The 17,781-nt window shown below is 40.8% G+C and overlaps 1 protein-coding gene across 1 annotated transcript in view; it reads left to right on the forward strand.

Moving 5' to 3' along the window:
• The first annotated feature begins 510 nt into the window (after positions 1 to 510).
• Positions 511 to 17,781, forward strand: part of LOC142376954 (dynein axonemal heavy chain 8-like) — a 54,077-nt gene continuing 36,806 nt past the window's right edge. Inside the window, 4 exon segments of the mRNA XM_075460675.1 lie at positions 511 to 550; positions 15,134 to 15,186; positions 15,315 to 15,449; positions 15,727 to 15,811. Coding sequence (XP_075316790.1) covers positions 511 to 550; positions 15,134 to 15,186; positions 15,315 to 15,449; positions 15,727 to 15,811 — 313 coding nt within the window.

Here is a 17,781-nt window from a genome sequence, read left to right on the forward strand (position 1 = left end):
CTCTCTCTTTCTGGGCTTTCTGCTGAATTTTCTGTTGTCCCTGTTTATCTTCGTTTGCTCAGCCCTGTTCATCTGGAGGAAGATGAGAATCTTGAAGAGGCAATTCAGTGTTGTCTACTAGAAGACTGTGCTGTTAATATTCTAAAGTAAGAGTTACAAGTATTTTTTTACTACAGTAAAACTCTTGTTTACACCAGCGTAAACATCGCAAACAACATGGAACAATTCCTCATGCACTGAAGGTGATAGTGGAGTAAATGCAGAGGTAGCCAAAGGTCTGTTTATCTTTGTCATTGTCTTTTTTTTAATATAGGTCATCTGAAATGCCGAGCAAAGAAGAAGTTGCAGGCCTTCTACAAGCTCACAGTGAGAGAGTTATAACATCGGAAACAAGACAGATCTATATCAGTCGAGCCAATGCTTGGCCAACAGCCCAACGTGTGTTTAAGAGAACCTGTTTTGCACAAAGCTGTGACATGATGCTTTATGTCACATTTGCAAGCCATGAACATGACGCTGAGGAAGATGCTGCCGACCTTGGAGGTCCCAGGCGAGAGTTTTTCCGATTACTGGTGAAGCCTATCTTCCAAGACAGTGGAGCTTTTGAAGGTTTTTTCTAAATATATTGGTTTGAAAATGCCAGAGTACACGATACAGAATGCGGTGTTAATTTATTTAATCTTTCAGGCACACCAAATGGATGCACACCAAGACTGAACATTCTCCACTTGCAAAATGGACTGTATGGAACCATTGGCAGGATGAAGTCTACAGTAATAATAACTGTAGGGGCTGAAGCACCTGCATTCCTGTCCCCGAGTGTCGTGGACTACATTGTGTCTGGGGACATCCTTCAACCTAAAAAGGTAATGGGCAATATTCTGACCTGAAGACTATTGTAGCAAGCCTTTGCTTTTTTTGACTATTCCACAGCAGTACAGTTACTTTTATTTTGGTAGAATGCATTATCAAAATAATTTTGGTTTCATATTACCCAATAAATAACTAAAAATGACTTTCTTGCCATTGGTAGGTAACTAAGTGTAAGTGAAATGCTACATAGTACTTCTGTAAATGTTGATTAAATGCAGTCATTTGAGAAAATAAGATTTTTGGGGGGGCTTTTTATGCCTTTAATGATAGGACAGTTGGAGAGAGACAGGAAGCAGAGAGAGGGGGAAGACATGCAGCAAACGACTGTCCGGTGCGGGACTCGAACCGGGGCCCACTGCAGCAAGGACTGTAGCCTCTGTACATGGGGCGGCTGCTTAACCCACTACACCACTGACCACCCTGAGAAAATAAGATTTTAAAGATCTGATCTGTAATATTTAGGTTCAACAGGCAACCTTGCAGGATGATTTGGAGAAAGCAGTCAGCAGCTGTGACTAATGGCGATATAAGGTGAGGGTCTTCCACTTGTTGTCACCATGGCCAACAGAGATTTGTTTGTGAAAAATGCAGTTCTATACCATACTGTTGTGCAACGGCAGAGCTGTCTTGATCAACTCATTGATGGCTTGTCCCACTATGGAGTAAGATTCACCTCACAGTTCTGTATCATATTTGCTCCGTGCTGTGGTAAAATTACTAAGAATTGCCATATCCCCATTTAAAGGTAGGGTAGGAGATCCTGGATTTTGAGTCCAGCGAAGCTGCATTTTGAAAATACACCGGTAAAAAGTCCCAACCCTTTTCTTCACTTTTCCCCCGAAGGCACGCCTCTAGAGTACATGAACGCGCACGAGCACGAAGGTGCACGAGCGCTGTTCTGCCAGCAAGCATCGATCGTTGCCGTATTAGTACTTAGTTTATGCTAACTATACGTTTAATAATGCTAGGTGCTAGCCAAGCTGGCTCTAGTTTAGCTTCCTGCCAAGCTTCTGGACGTTCACGGAGCAGGGTACGCGCACAGGGAGAAGGAACGGTCCGTTCACAATGATTGGATACTGTTTTTCCTAGATTGTACGTTCTAGAGGCCACTAAAACTTTTCATATTTGTGTCAAAACTTTTAATTAATTGGTTGCAATGGGGGTGTGAAGAGTATTTCAAGCAATATGTAAAAAAATGTTCCAGAAAAAGATCCCCTACCCCGCCTTTAACCATAACTACTCATTTTTATGGCCTTTCATTTATGGTGTTGAATTTCCTTCTAGGTTTTATCACTCCTGAGAGAGAACCCCAGCTTGCATGTGCTGCTTGACATACCAGGAAAGGTCAAAGGTCGAGCAGCTGATTTTGTAGCTGGTATTCACAAACCAAGCTACTCTGTACTGGGGAGCAACGGAAGAGTTAGGGAGGAGTTGATGATGGGAACATTTAGGGAGTTTCTCCAATGTCTTGAAAGTAAGTTTGTATTTTTAATTCAGTATATTATACAATAAGGAAATCCAGGAAACGTACAGATTTATTTTATTCTTTACAACTCATGAAGCTGTGCCTATCTAATGTTTATGTACCATGTAACAAGAATACAGTTGTTATGATAGCTTGTAAGAATAACATTGCTTTTTCACCAAAATACCTCTACAGTAAACCATTAGTTATTCAATTAGTCATTGATTCAGTCTTTCTTAAACCTGAGTATTTCCGAGTCTCCAAGTCAACACTGGTTTCCCTTTGCTTTCAGATCAGGGGTCTTCAACGTTTTTCAGGCCAGGGACCCCCAAACTGATGGAGAGTTGGAGCAGGGACCCCCCTACTATTAATATGGCATACAATTGTGTTTTATATTTAACGGGGCCTAGTGCCGTTTATAAATATAGCTACTCTGTTATTGTACATTCAATACTAAGCTATTCAAATAATACACAGGTTAATATATTCAAGTCTTTATTTTAAACATGTGCAAGGCACAGGGTTGCCGTGCCACTGCCATTTATAAACAAACATCTTGCATACAACACTGAGCTATTCAAATAATCCACAGATTTTAACTTTAAACATGCATGTAGATGGGGCAATGAATCCTCAAAGCATCTGTGAATGGCACACGTGTGCACAAAATTTGTGAGAAAAAATTGTTTGAAAAAAAAAAAATTTTTTTTTTTTTTTTTTAAATGTTAAAAATTGTCTAATCAACCAAAGATTTCGCGACCCCCCTGCAGTACCTCCGCGGACCCCCTGTTGAAGACCTCTGTTTTAGATAAAGAGCTGAGAGACACATATGGGGACAGGACTCTAACCGAGGAGGAGGAGGCATTCCTGAAGGGCGGGACCTTACCCAGCAACTTAAATTTATTGGAGTAACGGAGTTCCCTTAACCAATGATAATGTTTAGAAATGACGTTGGTTATGCGCCGAGGTTCATGCTTACTCTCGCGAGGCTCTAGCTCGCGAATCACGCTTCCCACATCCGCTTTCATTATACCGGTACCATTTGATAAATCAAACTTTTCCCAAAGCCAGTTGGAAGGAGAGCTACGACATCCTTGCCACTAACAAAATTGACGAGGCATTCCTCTTGCTCTCGTTTTAATTGTGTAATGATCTCCAGAGTTGAGACAACTTCATGGATAGCTTCTAGCGTTCTTCCGTCGCCATGTTTATTTCCGCTGCGGTTGAACTACAATTATATGGACTACAATGGACTCCCCGCGTGAGTTCTGCGTCACCACTCGCAACTGTTTGCTGATTGGCAAAACACTGAGCGAACCGAGGTAGGGGGATTTGGCCAGACTATGTGCGGAGCCAAAATCTTTGGGCGGAAGTACGTAGGATGGCGTCGCCAGGCTAGGTGGCAGCACATGTCCTGCAACATCTCCCTTTTCTTAATTAAAGCAATGGCATATGAACTGAGACCTGAAACAAAGGCCTACTGAGTACTCAAGAAAGTTACTTGTTTTATCATGCCAAAACCTATCACTGTTGTACATTATACCGGCAGCGACAACAACATAAACATTTGGCAACATAATACAACTGGTTTTATACTGGCAGCAGCAACTTCATAAACAAACATAAACATTTGGCAACAACCAGAATACATATTTTTCTTTCCCTTCAGAGATCCAGTCTTTTAGGTGGCCTGGTAATCCGACCATAGCGTGAGGTGACTGGAGGCCCTGTTGGTGTGGAGGTTGTATCAGCAGCTGGGCTATCAGCATGCTGAGGTGGGGTAGCACACGGCGTAGCACTGAGCTCTGGCCAGTGAATCTCATTGTGAAAAAAGTATTCATACCATTTTCCTTCAGCAAAACCTGAAAATGGGTCCCACAGACCCAAGCCAGGGATAAGCAAAGCAATATTTCACCAACACACACAACACTGTATAGAAAAGGAGCACCAGCACCACACACACACTATTGTATGTTCTATTAGTTAGTAAAAGAAGGAATCGAAAACAGTCAACCTGCTGGGTGAATTTATCTAATCTGTTATCGGTACCACGTACAACTCAGAATACAAGTCTGTTGTTGAGAGCGTCATTTCCTCTTGCATCATCTGTTGGGGCAGCAGCATCAGAACCAGGGACCTAAAAAGACTCAACAACCTGATAAGGAAGGCTGGTTCTGTTCTGGGGACGACTGTGGAACCTCTGGAGACAATAATGCAAAGAAGGATTTTGCATAAAATCAAGAGAATTATGGACAACCCTGAACATCCTCTCCATGAGACTGTTATCAGAAAACAGAGTCTCTTCAGTCAAAGGCTTCTTCAGTTTGGATGCAAAACGGACCGCTACAGGAAATCTTTCCTGCCCACAGCCATCAGCATCTATAATAACTCTTTGATTTAATTGAGCTACATCAACATTTAATTTCCCTCTGGGATAAATAAAGTATTTTTGAATTGAATTGAATTGAATAAAGTGCATTGCAGTAATCTAGCCGAGATGTAATAAAGGCGTTGATTACTGTTTCAAAGTGCGTATGTGCAAAGAAGGGCTTCACCTAAGACCAGATACACTGAGACTAAGATACAAAAAAAGCTGGACTTCACTATTGCACCAATTTGCCGGTCCAATTTAAAATCACTGTCCATCTTAAAACCCAAGTTTGCGACTGTTGGCTTCCTGTATTGCACCAAGGGGCCCAAGTCAACAGGAGGGGATTTGCAAGAGCCACTGGGACCAAACACCATCACTTCTGAAACAGGAAGGAATGCCGTTGGACCATCCTACAGGATGTGACGGACCACAGTTTCTGTTGAGCATGAAAAATATAGTTTATTATTTTTGACTGGACCACAGGAGTTGGTCCTAAATAGGTGGACTTTGAGCCTCCAGCTGCTGTGCAGACGGGTGAAATGGATCGGTCATGTCAGCTTCAGGGCCTCCTTTTGAGAAGTTTTGGTTTGTAAATGTTTGTCCAGCAGACCCGAGCACGACACATTCAGCAACAATGTCCATTGGGTTTTACGTTTACATCCCCCATCTGAGCTGGGGGACTGATGTAGAATCATTTGACGGGGGCAGAATGTCAGTTGTACCATTTCCCATTGCAGACACAAGCCACATATTTGTGTGATTTTATTTGATCAATTTATTTATACGCCATTTATTCTTCACAGCTACTGTTGCTGATAATGCAATATTCTGCCCGTACAGTCTGTTTGGTTCCCAAGCACCTACGTAATTGTTTTCTGGTGATGATGCACGCCTCCTCCTCATTATATCCACTCAGGAGAGTCAGATCAGGCCAAGTGATTTCTCCAAGAATAAAAAGCAACAACAGGCTGGCTGAAGATGCACTTAGACTTTCCTCAAAGCTGCTGGGGTTAAATGCTGGGGCCCTTGTCCACTTGAAAGCATGACAAGCTGTTCTTATGGAATAGCCAGCCCTTTCAAACCCTTTAATTACGTTCACATCTTTTCATAGCTGACACCTGATCTCAGGTGGTAAGCTGTTATTCAAATGAATTGTTCTGCGCTATTTATCAGCATTCTGAAAAGGCTGATTTGTTTATTTCACAAGAGCAGGAGAGCCGCACACTTTCCACATGTTATGTTGAGAAGTGATCATTTACATACGAGGTGGCTCCAGTGCTCTCTCATCTGTACCCTCTTCATACTCACTTTCCTTTTGACCTACTATCCACTGGATACAATAACGATCAGCTTAACTGCCTCGTGTGTTTCTTCAGCCTTAATGTTTGTTCTCATATATTTTCTTATGTGTGCAGCAAAGCAGTGAAAGCTTTGGTTGGCATAATGATCACCAGATGTGAACACAAACTACTTTGTAAAGCTGCCCATCCCCTTTGGCATCTTTATTTTGTTGTGTTACAACTTTGACATGTGTCTGTTTTTTGGATTTTTATGTCATAAAAGTGAAAAATAACTGCATGTATGGGTTGTTTTTTAAGGCCTTCAATTATGATCCGTTGCTGAAACTTGCATATTATGTCCATTTTTATTCAATCAAAGTGTCTGAAGATCCCGGTATGTTTAAAGCTGTTGTGAGAAGCCCCACCACTGAGCAACATCAACTTGTGTTTCATTTTGTTAACAAGCATCACGTCGGTACGTGTGCAAAAAGATCCCGTTTGATATGTTGTGTCAGAATCATTGATCCAACTTTTAGTCTAGAGTGTTAATCTCATTAGAAATTATAAACATGTCAGTCCACATCCATCTGAACTTATAAGCAGACTCTTTTTGTCAGGGACTGACGGCACATTTTTATACTGAATTTGATCAAAGAGCCACCTGCTGGAGGAAAAGTAAGAGCAGATGTTTAACATTATTTTCCATATGATGGATGGGAAGCTGTTGTTTGAGTATCATCCACACAGGTAAAAGTAAAGCAAAATCATTGTCATTAAGACTTTGGCTGTGGAGTCATGCTGCTTATTGCATTAAAAGTGAAAAAACACGTCGCTGAAGGTGTAAAATCAGTTGAACGACCAGTTGAACCCCATGGCTTTCGTATGCATCACGGGGAACAATGTCTGCTTTAATGTCTTTTACTAAGTTGTTTTGCAGGAGATGTGCACGTAAAATAATTTTTCCCTTATAGAATCCATCATATTGGGCACCTCAGTCTTAGTAAAAAATGGAAACGTACAGATCAAGCAACTTTGAAGCTTTTCTTGCAACCACAGGCCTCCCCTGTTATTCTTTCAGCGTGTTGCACTTCTGAAGACTGCTGGGATCACTGCTGGCATTAAAGCTGCAGTCTGCAACTCTTTTTCAAGCATAATGCCTGGAACTGTCCGGGGATTCTGAAAGTAGTACATTAAATACCCCAATACAAAAAAAAATGAGTTCTCTAGGTCCCCTATATGTCCCGCTAGGTCCCTCCAAAGCCAGCAGGTTTGTTTACAAAATTGCAGACCGGACCGGTAAAAGGTAACCAATCAGGTTTACGAGCTGGGCTCTGCTGCCTGTCAATCACCGATTGTGCACGCGCGATACAAGGTAGGCTCGTCCCCACGCTTATTTATCTGGACTATTGAACTTCATTACGGGCTAGTCTACTTACTGTGTCTTCCATGATCGCAAATGACAGGTGAGTTGATGAATGAGGAGTCGTGTAGGCGCATCTGGCGTGCACGTCTACGTGCACGAGTTCTCATGTGTTTTGAAGGGGCGGGACAGAAAGTTGAATAACTTTTTATTTTTCGGTTAAAAAATAAGCATTTCTTGCATTTTGCGACTACGGAGGTCACCGTTTTCAACTTCAAGCGTTCTGATAGATCATGTAAACTCTTAAAATGCCAAAAAGTAGGACTTTACGTATGACAACAACAAATCCTGCAGACTGCAGCTTTAATGTAAAGTTATTCAATTCAATTCAATTCAATTTTTTTCTGTGTGAGTACACCTGAGATTGATGCCGGAGAGACTGCTTTGATTGAAACATGGTGGAAGTCCGCAAGCTTTCCAGAACTATTTAACTGTGGTATTTATAGATCAGAAGAAGAATCTATCATTCCTCTGCTGGTGCTGCAGTCTCTCCAGTCTCTCAATCTCCATGCTTTTTGGTTCAACTCATCTTTAGCAGCATTTTGTCTCTTATGGGCTTAGCTCTGTCTGAATGAGGCTAACAGAAAGAAGCCACGGGCATCTCAGAGGTCAAGTAAAAGTGTTTTGCATCTTAACAGCATGGGGCTAATGTGCTGGAATTGTGCACACACGCGGCACACTTAACCTGGAAAGTAGCCAGAGTCTCTTTGTGCTGGTTTACTCAGCTGTGGAAGGCAAGGTCCGACCGAGTCAGATGACTCAATTACGGATACCCGACCAATCTCGCCTCGGGATCAGGGGGAATCGGGGAGGGGTATCTCTGTCTGAAAGGCTCTAACAAAGGCCCTGCCCTGCTTACTCTGTTCGGACAAGGCCCATCGACAATCTGCAGGGGGGATAATCCCAGCAGCACTAAAGAGTTCTCTAAGGAAATGATGCTCACTTTAGGGTTTAACAGGTTATCTCAACATTACATCTTCATGCAGGTTACGCGTATCGATGTTTCAAAAGTTGTTGTAGAACATATCTGAAGGAGGCTGACTAAAGTATGTCACTTGATTAAAGTTTTACTGGTTAAAACCCATTTTAACCAGTTTGAACTCTGACCAAAAAAATGAATGAGTCTGGCTGGCAGATCCTTCATCCACCCTGTGGGATTGAATGTAGGCCTTCTTCACCAAATAATAGGGGGCACTCATAGTTTGACCCACCCAGTTAATGTGTTTAACCCCTTAGGGCAGTACATGACTGGCTGTTTAAAAGGGCTCATGTTTAGTGAATTTTCAAGGCTCATTTAATTTTGTGTTGATAGTTTGTATGTTACTGTTTTGTCATTTAGAATTTAAGATCATTCTTAATGAGTTGATGACGATGAAAAGATGAGTGACCTCAGGAAATACAGAGAAGCAGTGGGTAGCCTAATCTATCTTAGTTCATGCACTAGACCAGATTTGAGTTGTGTCGTAAGTAAACTTTCACAATATTTCAGTGCGCCAACAGAAGAGCAGTGGACGACTGTAAAACATGTACTGAAATATCTGAAAGGCACAATTGACAAGATGCTGTGTTACAGGAAATGTGATGATGGGTTACAGTTGGTGGCTTATAGTGACTCGGATTTAGCCTGATTAACATAGACTTTCAAATCTCTTCGAGATTCTGGTCTGACCAAGACCATAACGAATACGATTCGAAATGGCCTGGTCAACCCGCCTCCCTCGGGTTGCTACTGGTTGTGGCCAGAAAAGGCTGTGCCTAAGCTTAAGTCAATTACACCACTCTTTCCTCTGACGTATGATTTAACTACCAGCGGGGCTAACTGGTAGATTAAACTCTTACCAAAGCCAGTAGGGAGCAAGGCGAAAACGTCTTTCCTGTCAAGAAATGATTCAAGGGCTGTTCTTTGCTCGATTTTTAACGAGAATCTCCCGTCGAACACTTTTCTTACAGCATCTACAGCAGTGTCAAAAGCTTGACGCTGCTCCATGTTGATATTGAATGAAGCGCTTCCGTGTACAATCCATGGGTTGAGTGGCAGTTCAATCACGTCACTACCTTGAACACGCCTCTACCCTGGGCCGTTGGCGCTGCTCAAAGTCGATTGCTTCCCGACAAAGTGGGTGGAGTTCCCATTTTTTCGGGAACTCGAATCCACCTGAATGAGCAGTTTGCCTGAGTAAGTGTAGCAGAGCCGAAGGTGTTGCGTCACTGCGAGGGCGGAGCCTGGGTAACTCGGATTGGGCAGGAGATGCAACTGACCGACGTAGTACATCTGGTTATTGTGTTAGCCTATGTAAGAATGGTCCTCTGATTTCTTGGAAGACCAAAAAGCAGCCAACTGTAGCACTGTCAACATGTGAGGCTGAGTACATGGCGTTAGCTGTCACTACACAAGAATGTTTGTACCTGTCTCAAATGCTTAAACATCTTGACTCTCATTATGATGTACCTGTAATTTATGAAGATGACCGGGGGCAATTGCATTGGCAAAGAATCCCTTTAGCCGACAGAGATGCAAACACATTGACATCAAATATCATTTTGTAAGATCTACTGTAAAAAATGGTGATGTGTTTTTGGAGTATTGCCCAACAGATCAAATGGTTGCTGACCAAATGACAAAACCAGCTACAAAAGGGAAGCTTCTTGCCTTTTCTAGGTTTCTATTTAGGTGATTGCCGAACCAAAATGTGATTTTGCTCTTTGCAATGTTTTTGTTTTTCTTGTTGTAAATGTGAGAACAAGTGGGGGTGTTGATTGATGCTTGTTGAGGGCCTTAACTATCTGAGTGTGCTCTCAATTGACAACCTTGATTGAGGCCAGGTCATGTGACTTTACTTACTAACTCTCTCTGTTCATTTTCACCCAAACCTGTGTTGGTGCCTGTTCATTTTGGTCTTTGTCTCCAGATAGCAGTTCAGTTTGTAACACAGGGTCTGCATGTGTTCAAGCAAACTTTTATTTCTTTTACTCGCAATGTTTTTAATGTAGGAATCCTAAGACAAGGCCCCTCCTCGCCTTGTAAGGCCAACAAACATGACAAATGTTAGGAGTGACTAAAACTGGAGTGGTGTGAGGAGAGCTCTTGGCTCTTGTCATCCTGTTTTTATAACCTCAGCTTGGTCAAGTCATTTTTAACACCCAACCTTAATCACATCATTTTCAGTACCAAGAAGTTTGTAATGTGTAAAAAGGAGATGAAACAGTGGGGGAAAATGCAAGGAAAGACTGAAATTTCTCAATTTCTCAATGAGCACATTGTCCTTACATATGTGATGCAACAGTCCATATGTCACAATTACACCAAGGCTGTGACAATGCGTTGACAGTTATTTTCATGTGCTGTAGCACATAAAGAAAAAGCAGCAAAATTTGTCTGTTGACACAATAAATGGATTATATTTATTTGAAGATTTCACACCTTGTCATGATACCAAATTGCGAGTAGTGACATGAATATAGACAAATTAAACTAATAACATTCAATATAGTGTGAAACATCCATCCATCCATTTTCTATACCGCTGAATCCGTCGGTCGGGTCGCGGGGGGGCTGGAGCCTATCCCAGCGGTCAATGGGCGAGAGGCGGGGTACACCCTGGACAGGCCGCCAGTCCATCACAGTGCCACACAGAGACAAATGAGACAAACAACCATACACGCTCACACTCACTCCTAAGGACAATTTTAGAGACACCAATTAACCTAACATGCATGTTTTTGGACAGTGGGAGGAAGCCGGAGTACCCGGAGAGAACCCACGCTTACACGGGGAGAACATGCAAACTCCACACAGAAAGGCCCCAGCTGGGAGTTGAACCTGGAACCTTCTTGCTGTGAGGCAACGGTGCTAACCACCACACCTGTGAAACATCCTTTATGGCTAAATGAAAACAGCCCCCACCCTTTAGTAACGTTTGCTTTGACGTGGGACTTCCTAAAATGTCCCTTTGTTACTGATCTAATCCACGGTTCAACAGTAAACATAGAACTTCAGCAAAGAGTTTTTCACAAGGGCCCTTCATGCCTGCGCGTTTTTCAGATATTTTAATTCCCAAACAATTCTGAGCACACATGCAGTGCACGCAAGCAATTGATTATTGAATAACCAGAGTAATAAAAAGACAACTAAACTGTTATGGGAAGCTGTGTCTTTCATCACTTTATGACAGCTCTGTTTAAACATTTGCGCAAAGTTAGAAGAGCCATTTTAGACAATGTTGATTACCTGTTAACTCAACCTCTGTAACCTATTGTCTGTTTGCTTCCTCAGACACTGAAATTTCTATAAACTGCATGTCAGGCTTTCTAAGCTATTCATATCTGAGCAATTTAAAACCTGAGGGGTTTTCTGGAAAATATAAACATATCAACAAGAGTATTTTATTCCAAATCATCTCAAGAAATGAGAAAAGCCTAAATTAAGAAAGAGAAAATTACATTTAGGAGGTAATATCTTAAGCTTTCACTGTAAATGGATAAGAACTCATATTTATCAGAGGCAAAAGCATGCATGTAGTATACTGCATCATGTCCGAATGGTTTTTGATGTACTTCTAAACTCTGAAGACAATAATGACAAATTATGGACACCAAACTAATCTCAATGAACTACCCAAACAAAGTTAAACATTTCAGATATAAACTTGAACATCAGTGTTGGCACAGATCTTTTACAACAAAATGTTGTATTTGGTGGCAGGAGTCTCAATGTTTGTCACAGTATGCTTGTGTTCTTGTGTTTTTATTCTATAAAATGATATACATAATGTGTTCTATTTACAACCAGGATCTACATAAGACATGAAAAAAGTGTTAAACATAGTGCTCAACATTTACTAAAGTGAGAAAAAGCAAGTTTTTGATATGATTTCAAACAGTTTTAGACATGAAAAGGTTCTGCATTCTCTGTGTTAGTTAAAGCTACATAGAATTTTTTTGTTTAGTCTGATCTGGTAAAAGACATTCAAAATGTACTTGTCTGTTGTTTTTGTTTAAGATATTTCTCTCCGTAAAATATCTGGTCAAAAGAAAGAAAGAAAGTCATGCAGGAGTGTGAATAGCTTGGTTTGAATTGATTTGTGATAGTGAATCACCTTTAAAGCTTCCACTGATCTGCACACTGTGCATCTTTAGTGAAGAAAAATGATACTTTATGGAAAAGAAAAGCATATTATCACATCTGGCCCATGATTCTGTGCAAGCATCGCTTGGAGGCTGTGTTCCAGATCAGCAGGGCAGTGTTTGAGTTCAATGTTACCTTTGCTTCAACATTAATCTCACACATTAGAGTGACTGGCTGTCAGCCCGTGACATGTCTTTCATGGATTAACAGTGTTACTGGAACGATTCTTTGTTCCTACTAATGCTGTGAGCAAAGTATCGAGGGAGCTATCAAACAGCAGATAATTAACTCAGGGGCCGACCGAGTTAGTAATAGAATGATGAATTATTCAGTATTTGTAGGCTCTCTCTCCTCATATTGCAGGCAACACAATAGTCACTGAGAGTCATACTCACTGAAAATTAGAAATTCATTTTTGTATACTGCACTGTATAAATACACTCAGCAGAATGACTCAACTATTTGAATAGATGTGCCCAAGCAAACAAGCAAGTTCTGTGTTAGGTTTTGTTAAGTTTGTCTTTGTTTTATGCTTATTTGTTTTTGTTTTCATGTTCTTCTTGTCTTCCAGAGTCAGTTCCTTGTATATCTCAGTCTTGCTTTTCTGCTCTCTGCTCCCCCCTCCTGGCCATAGATTCCAACAACAGTTACACACAACCTTTTGTGACACTGAATCAACTTAGTAAATCCTCAAGTGAATGAAACAACACACAAAGCTTTAATATGGGCTATCTTTCAATGTACACTGAGTGCAAGTGCACCATCATTTTTATCAAGACCGAAAGCTCATTAAAGATTGATTTTAGAATTATTTTTCACATCAAAATAACTTTCAGTTTGAGGTTGCTGGTTGTGTGGATGGGAATATGACCAAAAGACACGAGGCTGTGTGCCCTTGAACAGCCTTAAGAGTATGAAGGCTCTGGGAACGCTGCTTTGAGGGTGCTGATTCTTATGTCTATTTTGAAACAAGACTACAAAGTTGTTGTTGATTTTTCTGCAGAGCAGTTGCGCTAAACCATAGAGTCTATCCATTCAAGAATAAGGGACAGGCTATGTGGGATTTGATAATACCTCTTAAAACTTGGCCTGTCACAGGCCTGTCACAGGCCTGTGTAAGGAGAAGGTCAAATTGTGACGGAAGACATTTTGCCGAGTTTGGTACCTAGAAATATGTATCTCTTTGTCCTCAAAGGCTATGCACTAGTTGCCCCCCCCCCCCCCCCCCCCCCCCCCGTCCAATAAATACACACACTTTACACCAGGGGTCGGCAATTAAGTTTGGACCTGGGCCAATTTTTTTCTGACAATGGTATTACGGGCCATGGCCATGTTTTTCTATTGTGGATTTACATAAATGCATTTCATTTTTTTTAATTTAAAACATTTTTTTCTTCTATACACTGTTATTAGGCTGAATGTTGCATCTCCTGGCATCTCTCATGAAACAGGCGATAAAACATGAGGTTTGAAAAATATCTTTCAAAAATCATATTTCAAAAATTCCATCTTGCGGGCCAGATATAATTGATGGCGGGCCACTAATTGCCTACCCCTGCTTTACACTGACAATGGAAGGACTTCAGCCAGAGGGTTCTTCAGGTTCACAGCCATAATGACAGATACTAGAGGTCATTCTTGTCTACAACTTTAACTTAAAACAACCCTTTATTCATTCTTTATCATCACATTTATCTATTTATTGTTTTGACTGTGACAATAAAAATTTCATCAGCTGACATTCAAATAAATGTTTTTGTCCCATTACTGTACACCACACTGCGTGTGGTAGCTCTTGACAATCAAAACAAAACTTTACTGTGAACAAAATTTGGGTAATGGCTCAGGAAAAAAAAAAATCTTGGACATATACTTGTAATTCTTAAGCAACCCATTAAAAACAGAGTGTGAGAGCTAATTATTAAAACGTTAGCTCATCCAACAGTCCTACGTCATCCACGCGCCAACGGTCGTGACATCTCAACGTTTAAAAGGAAGTTAAAAAAAACAAAACCAAAAAAACGGTTAAATAAACGTTTGGAATCAGTAGCAGTTCTCAACGGCTGGAGAAAAATATTTCCATGGTCCAATAATTCAGAAACTCAGAAACGACACAAGAAGAAAAGCTGAACATTGGAAGCTACAAATACGTCGGATGATAAAGTTTCGGTAAGAGCAGAATATCAAACTTGAAAAAGTGAATGAACAAACAACATAAACTGAGACGTAACGGTTGAGCTAACATACCTTATCAGCTAGAAAGAAAAATAATTAGCGTTTATTCATGCTCAAATTGATCAGGAACCTCACCAAAGTAAGTTTAAATAATATAGAAACACAATAAAAACATTTTTTTGTAATTACCTGCTCCTTTGAATTTGAAGGAATTACTTTTAAAAATGTTTGAAACATGGATCAGATGTTGCACATCCAGCGCTTAGGAACTGAGGAGACTGTTGATGTCACTGTATGCATTTTATTTACTGAATTACAGGAAAAAGTTGATAAATCAACAACATTAGTGGCTAATAGTGTTTTCTCAGAGGGAATAAAGGGAACCGTTGAGTATTACGGCTTAAGGGGTGATTCTCCCTTCCAGACATCGTTATGATGGACACACCCAATCCAAAAGCAAACAAGTGTGTGTCTCAGGTAAGTTTCAGTTGTTTCTTTTCAGAATTAAAGCAGCCCATTTGATTCAGCTTATTCGTTGAGATACAGCTCTAGTTACGTAGAGCAAATACACTTCTACACTATTTCCGACTCTTGTCTTCCTTCAGGCCAAACATAAGCAGGCAAGAGAAGAGAGGAAAAAGCTGCTCACCCCTGCACACAAGTACATGATTGACATCCTGGCTGACCGGCTGTCTTTGGCACCAACAGAGGTGGAGGAATTTGTTTTGGATTCTCCTTCAGTAAGTTCCTCCTCAGTGTGACTCCAAACTGGTACTAATGCTATCAAAAGCAGAAATATCTCACCAACACAAATCAGAAGTCAGGTGATCAGCTGAGGTTTTGTGGGATTGATTCATAACGCGTTATTTTTGTGGCTTTTTCTTCAGTTTGGTGTGATGCTTTCTAAACGTTTCGTTCCAAGGTTATGTTTTGTTTTTGGTTGTTTTATACTTGCATCGTAATATGATGCAATGATTAATAATGTTTTTGTGTTCTTCCTTTTTTCTTGCTGACTAGCTGCTCGCTTTTGATCATTTCTTCGCCTCGGGGGGCAGCAAAACCATTTCGTTTGTGTATCAGGAGTCCGAAGTCCCAGGAATAGGTATGAAGAAATCTGGAAAGTCTTCAATTGGAAAGACTGTCCATGCTTATTTTAATTGAAATTTTTTCCGTTTGACAGCTGTTATGCCGGGTTTTATATACTAGTATTTTTTTTGAAGTAAAATAGGAAAAACGTCCTATTTTCGAAAAACTGAAATACCGATAGATGATACAATTTTAGGGAAAGTCTTCTAATCAAATTTGATTGATTATCTTGCATGATAAAGACCCAGATATTCCACACAACATTATGAACTGGAATGTTTTTTCATCTCTTACAAAACCATTTGGATTTGATTTCAGAATGTGGGCGCGTATATCCTGGACCAAGCAAAGGGGGCAAAGCAATGAGGCTGTTTTTAGCCAATTTAGCAAAAACGTGCCTCACAGGGATCTGCTGCTCCTTCACACGGACCAGAGTGGACATTCCTGTGAACCCAGAAAACATACACGAGGTAAGGTCAAAGGTGGCGTGTCTCAGTAATTGTTAAGTATTTATTCTTGTGTTATGTGTCATATCAAAAGATGTAATCACTTTATAGAAAAGCTTTTGTTTCAGCTTATTCTTTATCACTACTCTATACAAACTTGATGATTAAAGTGTTACCCTTGCTTCTGGAAACTTTATTGAACAAGACAAAAGATAAAAATGGCACAGCTACGTCTTAGCTTAGCATCTTCCTTAAACCTCCGGGTTCCCTCCCTGAGCAGCTCACCTCATGGCAGTGTGTGTAGCAACGTATTACATCACAATAATAACATTGTTACAGCTGTCACGTCCAGTTATTGTCATACAAAGAGAATCTCTAATAAAAAAGTTAATTCACTAATAAACACTGTTTATACACAAGCCATTTAGGATGGCGAAGTGATCTTTGATAATGCACAATGTTCTTAAAGGGGAACTCCGGGGCATTTGAAGCGTGTTTCCATTGCTAGAGGTTGTCAAATAATGATAGTATGACACAGAGAGGTGCGTATCTGCGCTCCCTGTGTGGAGATTGCTCTGTCCGCACAGCATGTCATGCGAGGCTAATACGTGGTGGCTAAGGGGCAAGCGCTAACCCTTCCACGTAAAACAACAACTTGCACACTGCAGAAACGTCACACCACTTTATAACCCATCCGACAATAAAGTCACAAGCCTTACCATCAAAACCATATGCATGGTTCTCACATTACTGGCATGGGGAGGTTACAAAACAACTGTATAAACAGCATGTAACTCACCGGCTGGTTGTAGGCTCGCGCATGTGAAAGCCCAGAAGAGTCGATGGAGGATAATCCCATATACAAAACAATTATATTCTCTAGAAAAACTGCGTTCAAGTATTTAAAACATTACAACAATACATGCCCAGTAATATTGTTGTAATGTTTTAAATACTTGAACGCAGTTTTTCTAGAGAATATAATTGTTTTGTATATGGGATTATTCTCCATCGACTCTTCTGGGCTTTCACATGCGCGAGCCTACAACCAGCCGGTGAGTTACATGCTGTTTATAAAGTTTTTTTGTAACGTCCCCATGCCAGTAATGTGAGAACCATGCATATGGTTTTGATGGTAAGGCTTGTGACTTTATTGTCGGATGGGTTATAAAGAGGTGTGACGTTTCTGCAGTGTGCAAGTTGTTGTTTTACGTGGAAGGGTTAGCGCTTGCCCCTTAGCCACCACGTATTAGCCTCGCATGACATGCTGTGCGGACAGAGCAATCTCCACACAGGGAGCGCAGATACGCACCTCTCTGTGTCATACTATCATTATTTGACAACCTCTAGCAATGGAAACACGCTTCAAATGCCCCGGAGTTCCCCTTTAAAGTTATTCATTTGTTGGTCTTTTTAACCTAAGGATTAAAACCAAACATATTTTACTTTACTAAGGTTATGTTAGGAGTTTAATGCATTATTAGCAGTTAGCTAATGTTATGTGCTCCACAACGTTATTTGATGACTATGTTAAACTAAC

This window comes from Odontesthes bonariensis, chromosome 3 (genome assembly GCF_027942865.1).
Source record: "Odontesthes bonariensis isolate fOdoBon6 chromosome 3, fOdoBon6.hap1, whole genome shotgun sequence".
Classification (NCBI taxonomy): domain Eukaryota; kingdom Metazoa; phylum Chordata; class Actinopteri; order Atheriniformes; family Atherinopsidae; genus Odontesthes; species Odontesthes bonariensis.